Raw genomic sequence first — 11,944 nt, forward strand, 5'->3', positions numbered from 1 at the left:
GGAAGGAAGGATGGATGGATGGATGGATGGATGGATGGATGGATATTTGCTATGCTCTGTCCAGTTAAACCTGTTATACTGTAGTTCCGTGTCCCAAAGCTGGAAATGTAAAAAAGGTCGATTTGCACTTTGTTTAAATAGACACAGCCTTTAAATTTGGTAAGTTACTGTATGTACACCTTTAAAAGAAAATTAACCGTCCGATCAAATAACTGAATGTGTAAGACTGTGTAACATCTTCAGTATGCCTGATAGAGCAGCACTGAGAATTGATATTTTCTTTCTTACGGTTTCTTTCTCTTTCTCTCTCTCTCTCTCGTTTTCCCTTAACTTAATGTTTTTATCTTTTATATGGTCTCTCCTAGTGTATGTCTTACTTCCACGTCTCTGTATCTCTCTATATACTGTCTCCTCTCTCTGGCCACTCGTTTAATCTCCCTGCTCCTTTCTGTCCGTTTCCCCTTTCCAGTTTTCCCTTATCACAGTAACACATCCCTGGACTAAAATCCTTCCCAGGCTCACCTGCAGCCAAAGCTTTTTTTTAAACTGACTTCCCCACACCTGCCAGGCCTGTCACAGCGACAAACCCCCTTATTTATTGACACACACACACACATTCAAACAAACTTGCATGATCGCAGGGGCCCAGTACAGTCGCTGTGACATACACACAAATGAGTGCAGGAAGCTGGATTGGCATCAATAAAACTGTGCCCGCTTTTCCCAGTATCTGATCACAGATCCAGATCTGAGCAGAGCACACACACAATCAGCTGGCTTCCCAGCAGCTCAGAAATGGGGCTTCAAGCCTTTTAACTATAACGGGCAACATGAAGTTCAAAACGAATGTCGTCATCTCATGGAGCATCACCTCAAAACCTGATTAGTTGAGATTATTCCATATAAAATGATTCTGATGATTCCATTACAGGGACAGTTTACACAGGAATAAAGATTCTGTCATCCTTTACTCAGTGTAAAATGTCAGTTTATGAAAACAGAGGATTATTGTTAACCCTGGGTTAACTATGATCAGCGTGAAATGTTAAGATTAAAAAACGCCATAAAATATTTTTTTATGCAATGAATAAAATGTATGTATACCTGTTAAAGTATCTGTATATATGTATGTATACTTGTTAGAATGCATTAAGGTGATAGAAATAGTGTTTTTGCATAAGCAATGACCTGTTTGGACTATTTGTGTAGGAGGAGGAAGCCGCATGCTAGAAATGGACCGACAAGGAGTGACAGCTTTCTTATAAATAATCCAACTCACAAGTGTTTAACCTCACAATCAGCACAGGCTTATATATAGAGTCTGGCACCAAGATTATCAGTCAAATGGCTTACATTTTGTTCTGTTCCTCACACAAACACAACATACAATTTTAGAAGTTTTGGAATATAATGCATGAGTCCTGTGGGCAACTTTTTTTATGGTGTTTTTTGTCCTGTTTGGAGCTTGACAACCCCTGGTGACTATGAACTGTCACTGTATGACAACATGACATGATGGTGAGTAAACAATGACAGAATTTAAATTTTTGAGCGAACTATTCCTTTAATTTATAAATGCATCATGTGCTGTTTCTGGTGATGTGAAGATGCCCTCAGGCGAACAATGACAGTCAGAATCTTTATCAGTGAAGAAACGGGCTCTCAGAGATGAGTGCTGTCTCATGGGACTTCTGCGTGTGGCATGCACCACACGGTGTGCCAGCGTAAATCACGCTCTTTTCTCTCGCAGCCTGTCTGATTAGCGTCTCGCACGCACACGAGTGCGAGAGGCTGCACAGACTTTGATGGGGCTGATTCAACATTGACTCACATCGCCTATACAGCACAGACACTCGTTTTTGGCCTTTTGTGGAGGTTTTTTTTCTTCCACTGGAGCAGATCTCCTCACGACACCTGGCAGAATGAGTAAGCTGCCCCTCCTACACCAGGAACATCATCTGCTCTATGAGGCATCTTCTGATCTCTTCCCACCTTCTATGAACCCATGCCCACACACACATACACACTTTTCCCTGCTGAAAAGACCAGTGTAGATGGCTACCAGCATGCATTGTGTTTTGGATGCAGGTCACCACTATTGTGCTGCCATTCCCACCAGGATTCTTAACTAGCTTAGCCAGCAAGACTTTTTCGGTCAGCCTGCTTCAAACAGAAATGCTGTTCGACAACCTTCACTACTGCAGCCATATTTAGCTGACAGCCAGCAGTCGAGTTTCTGTCCACATATTTTCTATGGGAATGTTGAGATGTTGCCTCAAAAAGAGTCCAAAATGTGCTTTTAAAAAACATATCTGCTCGTTTGAGGTAGACAAACCAACACCGAATCAAATTCATGCTGACTTTTCAGCAGGGTTGCCTTTCCCCATATGTTCTGTTAATGTTCTTCTCACCTTGTTCAGAATGATCACGGCCTCTTGGTTGGCTCCGGTGATGTTAAAGGTGTCCCCTGACTCTCCGTCCAGGATGGTGTACTCTAGCTTGGCATTGTCTCCCAAGTCGGCATCTGTTGCTGAGATCCGACCCACCTCTGCCCCTGGCACCGCCAACTCTGACACAGAGAATAGCCAGGAACCTGAGAAAGGAAAAAGATTTGGACAAAAAGACGGGATGGGAAGAGAGACATGGAGACAGAAAATCAATCATTTAGCATCCTCATACATCATATCAATTAGATTTTCTAAAAGCTTTAAACTGAAGCATCTCACATTTCATGTTTTATCAATTACGAGTTTCTCTTTTTGACTTTGGCTATTGATTGGCATTCATTGTTAATCTTGTTGGTTCTTGGCGAAGATTTTTCAAATGCGAATCATGATGATAATTAAGTAATTTACTGTTAAACATGCTGTTAACAAAAATATGACAGGAAAGAATAACACTGCAAGATATTGTTTCACTAACAATGTTTTTTGATGAAAAAAAGTCTAAAACTTACTAATCCAAAAGCATGCGATTAATCAGATACATACACAATAGAAATGTAAAATTACAACTTGCATCTACACAAAATGACACAAATGCTTGAACTAGTGAACTTGAACTAAGTTACATGAAAGTCAAAATGTGTAAAAAAATTTTGAAACTCCAATTTTTACAACAAGGTCAGTTTTCACTGTCATTCTTTTTTTTTTTATTCATTTAATTTTTTATTAAATTAATTTTAACAATACTTTTATATATAAAATTACATATATTTGGCTTAATTTTTCAATTTATTGTCAACTAAAATGTTAATTTCATCACCTAAAATTAGATGCCAGTTTAGACACAATAAAATCAATGAATACAACATGACAAAAATTGAGTAAATGTAAAAAAATACTTTTTTATATAAGACAAAATCTAGTTCACATTGCCGCAGACAAACAGCAACATTTCAAACGCAAAGGCAGAACATATTAGTAAACAATAGTAGGATTTTATCGTGACATTTATAAACTAAGAAAAGTCAAGGAGGAAGGATAAAGAGTAATAGTCCAAAGCATATCTGCTTCCATCAGAGTTAATAGTGAACATTTGTTTGCATCTACAATGACACAAATGCTTGAACTAGTGAACTTGAACTAAGTTACATGAAAGTCAAAATGTGTAAAAAAATTTTGAAACTCCAATTTTTACAACAAGGTCAGTTTTCACTGTCATTCTTTTTTTTTTATTCATTTAATTTTTTATTAAATTAATTTTAACAATACTTTTATATATAAAATTACATATATTTGGCTTAATTTTTCAATTTATTGTCAACTAAAATGTTAATTTCATCACCTAAAATTAGATGCCAGTTTAGACACAATAAAATCAATGAATACAACATGACAAAAATTGAGTAAATGTAAAAAAATACTTTTTTATATAAGACAAAATCTAGTTCACATTGCCGCAGACAAACAGCAACATTTCAAACGCAAAGGCAGAACATATTAGTAAACAATAGTAGGATTTTATCGTGACATTTATAAACTAAGAAAAGTCAAGGAGGAAGGATAAAGAGTAATAGTCCAAAGCATATCTGCTTCCATCAGAGTTGATAGTGAACATTTGTTCCACACGTCACAACCAGGGACATTACACAGTACATCTCCATTTGACACCTTGAATCTGTGACACAACAAAACAACAGCCTGAGATGAAAGTCAAAGCTCATCACCATCTCCCTATATCAACAAACTGCACCCAAATTTGCAGAAATATAACACCAGCCATTCAAATCACTCCCTCAGTAGTGTGCATCAGTTCTGCATCTGAAAGACTTTGAATTTCAGTGCAGACTGACATGTAGTTGATGTCCTGCTGTTCTTTGATGAGGGAGCGTGCATGGCTGATGGGGAAAAAGTCTCCAGCACAACAAATGTTTGAGGATTCAACTTCAGAGTGGCCACCGTGTCATTGCTCGGACTTTAAAATGCTCTGTCACTTCTGTCAAGCAAATGCACGCACTTCCACTTAGATGTCGCTTGTGATTCGGCGCACTTGAGGCAAAATCGAGGAGAGCTGTTTGCATTGGGATTTAAGGATTTGGCACAACAGGAAGTCAAACACAGACACACACATTACTGCATGCTCAAGTAAAAGCACGAGATGCCCACTGGATAGGAATAAATTACATTTTAAAATATATTAAAAACCGAAAGGAGTTCTTTTTTTCAAACTTGTATATATTCAACAGTTAAAAAAGTTACATTTTAAATGTTTTTTATTGTTATATGCCATATTTTTTATCTAAATTTTAATTTATTCCATTTTCAGCAGAAATGACTCAATTCTTCAGTGTCACATCATTCTTCAGAAATCATTTTATATGCTGATTTGGTGTTTAAGAAGCATGTCTTATTATCAATGTTGAAAACAGTTGTGATGCTTAATACTTTTGTAGAAAATATAATACATTTTAGGATCATTTGATGAATAGAAAGTTCAAAAGGATTGCAATGATTTGAAATACAATTCTTTGTAACAATGTAAAAGTCCTTACTGTTACTTTTGATCAATTTAATGCACCCTTGCTAAATAAAAACATTAAATAAAAGCATTAATTTCTGTATAATACAAAACGTGTATATAGTACGAAATTAGCCACTTTTAAATTAAGATGAGACAAAATTAGCCACTTTTATTAAGTGTTTAAGTTTTTTACAACTTAATTTTGCCTAAAAATTTTTGGTCTTAAATCTTAGTAAACACTAAGATACAAATAAAATGTTATATTAAAAACATATATGCAGGGTTAAGATGGACATTTTTAATTATATTATTATTATTATTATTATTTTCAATTTTCACAGTGAAGTACATGCAAAAGAAAAACATTTAACAAATACATTTCTGACTTACTTAGCTTTAACAAGTCGTGACTGAACAATTCGTTCAGAGAAAAGTCTTGTGACTCGATTGGACTGACATGTAAATAGTTGATTTCTTCCACATCCTTTTAGACAAGCATGTTATTTTAGATACAATAATCATGCAACATAATGGTGTATCCATTTGTATCTTTTAGTTACAGTTTGAAAGGACATGATGCTTCTGATCTGCAGCTATCTTCCCCTACAGCTAGCCACAAAATAATTTGTCATTTTTTCAGGACTTAAGACTGAGCGAACTCACTTCAAACATGCACACGCACAATGACAGCCACCCATCACCTCATAAATCATGAATCAGGACTGAAAAGGAGCCAGAAAGCAAACGGATGATCATCTTTTTCCAAAGCAGCTTTAGCCGGCCAATCAAACAGCATGAAGGGACAAGATCAATGTTCTGTGACTTAGAGATATAGCACTCCCCACTGGGTCACTGTAATTGTGTTCAGAAGGGACAAACGAAGTGGTACCACAGCGCCTGCACGGACTCCCTTTAAAGCACCACCTTTACTCTCAAGCCTCACCTCTGCTATGAGAGAGCCTGCTTGTTTTATTCTTTTAATTCATTAAAAGCCACTCTAATGGGGCTGGGCTTCCCAGGGAAGGAGCAGGGATTGGCCGGTATGAGTCAGCGCCCAATGGGAGATTAAGAGCAGAGTATTTAGAGCTTTTCAATGATAGGCAGATGGAGTTAATTAGCAGGTCTGTGGATGAATACAGGTTCAGCTCAGTAAATAATATGGAGCACAATTACCTCAGGTCCACCGAGCGAGATAAGTGAGACTCAGTGTGGGCAAGACTGCATGTGGGCAAGCAAAAGATGGATTTTGAAAAGAAACGCATTTAAATGGCACAAAGAGTTCTCGATGGATGAATAGATGGAGAGGGCTGCATTGTTTGTAAATGAGGGGAAAACAGCTTGCTTCAAAGATGTAGCGATTATAAACAGAGACGAATAGAAATGCAAAGGCAATGCTATAAGAGAGAACAGTCGGGAGACAAAAAGAAAAAGAAAATAAGAGAGAGTATAAGAAGGAAAAGAGAACATAAGAGGCCTTATCTATGGATGAGGCTTTATGTTGCCGTAGAAATGAGACCTCTGAGATGGGAGAGTCATTAAAAAAAGTGTCTAGCTGGCTAAAGCTCAAGCGCTGGTTGAAAATTAGATAGAATAAAATCTGCATCCTTTTAGGAAGTCCATCACTGTGGCACTTATTGAGGCAGGGTTTAAAATGAAGGATGTGGAGAGAGAGAATTGGTATGAAATAAGCCTTCTCTTGCCCTGTCCCTTCACTGCCCTGCGGATCAACTAGTTAGCCTCTGCTGATGTTGGAATTACACCATCCTGCCGTAAAGTAACAATGAGGGACCAAAAAAGGTGATAAACAGATTATGTTCTATAGTATAACCATTGGCCGATGTAAAGCAGAAATATATCACACAATTTAAAGATAGTAAATAACACACGAATAATATTAATGCAATAAAATTATTTTAAAAATATAAATATCTTAAATCTATTTTACACAATATTTACTAAATTAATGTAATATAATTAATTTTTAAAAGTAATCAATTTGAAAAACAATTTGAACTTAAAAATAATTATAATACTTCTTTTGGATACTATTTACTAAAATTATTTGAAAATAATTTTAAATTACTACATTTGAGAAAATTATTTGAACTTGATAAAAAAAAGAAAAACATGTAAAAAAGAGATTTAATTTAGACGTCAAAATATAGATGTTCACGAAAGTAATTGGCCAAAGTTCACTTAAAAAAAATATATCAACCATTTTGATATAATTATGATAAAAATAAAGATTTACTTTATTTTTAAAACACTAGACATCATAAACTTGCCAACTTTGTAAATAGTTAAAAGAAAAACTGAGAATCATACATTCAATGACCAAGGATCACACTCTACCAGACTTTCAAGTCTTTCCGAACACAACAAACTCACACAGAAACACATGCCTTGTTTCTAGGAGACGTGTGGCAAATGAAAACAATATGTGTTCTAAAATCGGCTCCATATATTAAACATGTTTGATATTTTGATCTAGATGGAATCTGTGAGCATCATACACATCATTCTATGAAATCTGTCAGCTCAAATCTGCAGACTGGCTTTGAATTTTCAGCAACTAGCGTCAACTTGTCCAGACTGTAAATCGGGCTAAAGATCTGGGCAAAAGTCGTGTAGTGAATTTCAGCCTGTATATGTTCAAATAAAAGTTTCTGACACTAATCAGGCAAACTCATAGTCCAATTATAAAACAAAAAAAGCAACCAATTTATTAGTCATGGGGATATACCATGATAAATAGGTGTAGACTCCAACACGTTTGTTCTTAAAATTTGCTTTTTTTTGTGAAAGTGCAAAAACAGGGGCACTATGCAAGAGATCTAAAAAGAAATCTGTAAACTGTGGAAAGAAATGCAAAATTTGCCATACATTCTGATGTTAGAAATAAAGAGCTGTCATACTGTAAACCTATGAAGGAGGAATAAGACCTGAGAAAAATAGAATATAAGGCATAGTTCATCAAAATAGCATGCAATTAATAAAGCTCCCTAAGATGATATGATTATGCAGGGGGTTTTACATGATATTTGCATCCAGGTCGTGCTGTGAGGCTTAAAGGGGTCATATGATGTTGCTAAAAAGAACATAATTTTGTGTAGTTTTTTTTTAGGCGACCGTTGTTTTAGAACGTTTCCCTTATTGTTTCCATGGTGACACGTCATGCTTGTCACGTGACACACCGCGGCCACAATAACACTGTATGACAGATGGTAACGTGAGATGGGCGCCGCCATGTTTGTTCGCGCTGCAGTTCAGAGAGTCCTGTCGGATTTACTGCACGTAAATTCATCAATTTCTCCTGAAATACATGCAAGTAAGTGGCCGGTGAACTGGGAGAAGAATAGAGTGAACTTTATAGTTACTTACACTATGTGTATCTGATATTAATAAAACACTTGGGAAAATTATGTTTGAATTGATTGTTATTGCTGCTTCCATAAACATCCGTGTGTATTTTATGAACTCTAAATGTATTGTTTTACTAGTACTTATGTGTATTTAAATGTCTGAAACCTAAAATAAACATTATGTGGTTAAGAACACTGCATAGTTGTGATTATATGACAAGTGCAGCGGCGTCTCAGAACATTCTAAATCCCATATGTGGGACCGTACTCCCAGGGGCACGGAAATAAAAATCCCATATGTGGGACCGTACCACTCAACAGGTTAAATCATTCTCCCATTTTATTAAACACAAGGGCTCATAAATAATGCTTACATTATTAGCCCCCAAATCCCATATGTGGGACCGTACTGCTCAACAGGTTAACACTGTTCACTCGTGCCAAAAGGATCGTTTCAGCACAGCAAGGATTCAGCAAAGGAGGAGTTAGCTAACTGTTTATGAATACATCAAAACTCAAAAGACTAAACACCGAAAGTGAGAACGAGAGGCAGAGATTAAGAAACTGGTGTTGCGGCAGTGAGTGGGACCTCAAAGAGAGAGATGCGTGGGAGATGGGCAGTTATCCCACTCCTCAGAATGGAAGGACTGAAAACGCAGGGGTGCAAAAGCTAAAGGGAAGGAAAGAGAAGTCAGACAAGGTGAATTAAAGAACGAGAAAAGGTGAAGATGGACACGAGAGAGATAATGTGAGGCCAAGCGCTTGTGTGTGGATGTGCATCTGTCTTCCATGAATGCTGTTGCACGAGATGGAGGGATGGGGAAAGTTGAGGTACAAAGAGGGGCGGGAGACGCATCTGTGGGCAATGATTATGCCGTCAAATGAAGCAGAAAGCTTTGAACTTTAGATGAAATATTAATAAACAGCAAAAAATAAGCAGGCAAAGAAAATGAAAAAGGATTAAAGGGAGACTAATATAACCTACTACTATTTTAATTACGCTCTTCAAGGATGTGGATCTTAATTAGAGAAGTCAATTATTGGAATTATTTCTATTATCAAACTCGTCCAATATTATTTGTATCACTATTTTCTGCCATTCTGCCAGGAAGTTTAATCTGCACTAAATTAGGATGACTTGGCTTGAAACCTCCATTTACACAGCATGCGCCAGACTGGTCTAGATTACCTTAATTAACACTGGATGGCTCTACAATCACAGCGTAAGAGAGAGGCTCTGTCTAAACTTTGCCAGCTATAACCCTAAAACACAATTTAGTTCTCATAGGCTAAGCTATACACGCATGTTTCTTGCTTATAGCTACAAGATGAAAATATTAAATAAATGCTTCTATAAACTATTGTTTGAAGGTTTGGGGTCAGTACGTTTTTTTTGTTTTTAAGAAAAAAGAAAGAAATTCATAATTTTATTCAGCAAGGACACATTAAATTGATCGAAAGTGACAATGAAGACATTACAATGCCACAAAAGATTTCTATTTCAAATAAATGCTGTTTATTTAAACTTCCGATTCATTAAAGAATCCTGAAAATAAAATGTTGCATGGTTTCCACAAAAAAAAGAAAGCAAAAATTTATTTTTATAAATTTTTAACACTGAGAATCAGCATATTAGAATGCTTTCTGAAGAATCATGTGACACTGAAGACAATTCATTTAATCAAATAAAGAGCTAATTTATTCAATTACAGGAATAAAACATATTAAAATTAATTAAAATAGAAAACAGTTCTGTTTTTTTTAATGTACTGTACAGTATATTTCATCAAATAAATGCAGACTTGGTGAACATAGGAGACTTCTTTCAAAAAACTTTTTTTTTTTTAAATCTTCCTGACCCCAACATAATTAACATGTATATAAACATTTTTTTTTTTAAAGTACAATTCCTAAGTTAAAGTCCTGGTTCATTTCAAACATTTGATAATGGCATAATAATATTCACATTATTAGTGTGTAATAGTCAGACCTAACACTTTGCTAAATGGCAAACAAGTTTCTTAGGAGAAGAAATGACAGAAAATGAGAAAACAGAGTGGGAATGGTGACCGATATTGCTTGAGAAAGAGAACGGGTGGGAAAAGTGGACAGAAAATGATAAGGAGAAGGGACAGAGATTGTGTTTATGTCAAGGCTGCACTGTTTCTGAGGTGAAATACAGGTGGTGAAATCAGTATTGTGTGCTTGCTTCGGGGTGTTAATACCTCCAGAGGACTCTCACTCTATTTCTCTCACAAAGACCACTGGGGCTGTGGGGTAATCAAAACATATCCACACCCTCAGCTCAAAATGACTTTAATATCAAAACCCTCCCTCCTGGTGTATATTGTCAGTCTGCGTCTGGCTCTCCCAGGACACCTCAGGTCATCTGACGAGCATTTAAATTGCCCAGGTTAGACTAACGCTCCCTCCTTGCTGCAATGCTTCAGTACTAACTGCTGGAATTAGATCACAGTATGCTGACCTCCATCAACAATGCCCTCAAAGAGCACGGCACACTGTGCTGTATAACTAAATCCGTCCTGTGATTCAACGTGCCCATAATCTAAAATAGACCTTGCCCAGAGCACCGTTTCTTCAAATACTTCACTCTCCAATTACTCACCATCATATATATATGCCATGTTAAATAATAAAGGACGTCAATGCACAGGCCAGTGTCCAGAAGCGCGGATGGCAAAACTTCAAAGAAATAAGCCATGAATTCACTAGTTTATGCAACTGAAGCTTAGCGTCCGTCTTTCAGTACTATGCGAGCGCCCACTTCACTTTCTTTTCCTCGTCGTGCGTGAGAGAGGTAGTTGCGAGTTCACGGTTTGGTGCGAGACCCCCGTCGAGCTGGCAGTCCGACGGCTGCATTCATCATAGAGACATAGGCGCAGACAGAAAGCCCTGCCGGGAACATTCCCATTAGCATGGAAATCACTTCCCTCTTACCTACCCCCACCACCCCCTCCATATCGCTCGTTCTCTGCCTCAATACAAGAAGAATGGCTCTAACTCCTATTATTCTGCGTGAAGGCACACTGCCAGGGTAGATGACAAGAAAAGCGAAATCGTTGACCATTTTTCCCGCACTCCACTCTCACTGTCGCCGATAGAACAACGGCCAACCTCCTGATTGATTCCGTCGCTGACATTTGGCTCCGGGTTATTCCTCAAAAACTCACACAAAGGACCAACACTCATCTAAAAAGTTTCCCTACAGCTCATATCGCTGTCCACCTGCTCCAAAGTCAGAGAATAACAGAATTTTTGTCACCCTTGTGCCAGATTCAAGAAGTTTATCTACTGCTGGTATTTCTGCAATGGTAGATTTTTCCTAGCGAAAGAACAATGCTAAATGCAATGATAGGCTTATCAACTTTGAAAAATACTTCTCATTTCCTTTTTTTAACAGACAAAAAAATATTTTTTGGCAGTTTTAATGGCAGACATGGCATGACATGTTGCTCATCCTCAAAAGAAAAAAAAACATAATAAATTAAGCAGGGTATACAATTCCATGGAACCCAATTATGATTCTCTTGGAAGTGACCCTCTTCCTAAAATATAAAGGCGGCTACTGTATTTATTTTCATTTATAAAGACGCATTAGA

General features: G+C 37.0%; 1 protein-coding gene across 1 annotated transcript in view; it reads right to left on the bottom strand.

Annotated features, from left to right (window-relative positions):
* Window positions 1–11,944, bottom strand: part of LOC107706285 (uncharacterized) — a 162,369-nt gene that overhangs the window by 33,492 nt on the left and 116,933 nt on the right. The window contains exon 6 of the mRNA XM_016509964.1: window positions 2,412–2,593. Coding sequence (XP_016365450.1) covers window positions 2,412–2,593 — 182 coding nt within the window. The remainder of the gene's footprint in view (window positions 1–2,411; window positions 2,594–11,944) is intronic.

This window comes from Sinocyclocheilus rhinocerous, unplaced genomic scaffold (assembly GCF_001515625.1).
Source record: "Sinocyclocheilus rhinocerous isolate Xijiao unplaced genomic scaffold, SAMN03320098_v1.1 scaffold444, whole genome shotgun sequence".
NCBI classification, from domain to species: Eukaryota; Metazoa; Chordata; class Actinopteri; order Cypriniformes; family Cyprinidae; genus Sinocyclocheilus; species Sinocyclocheilus rhinocerous.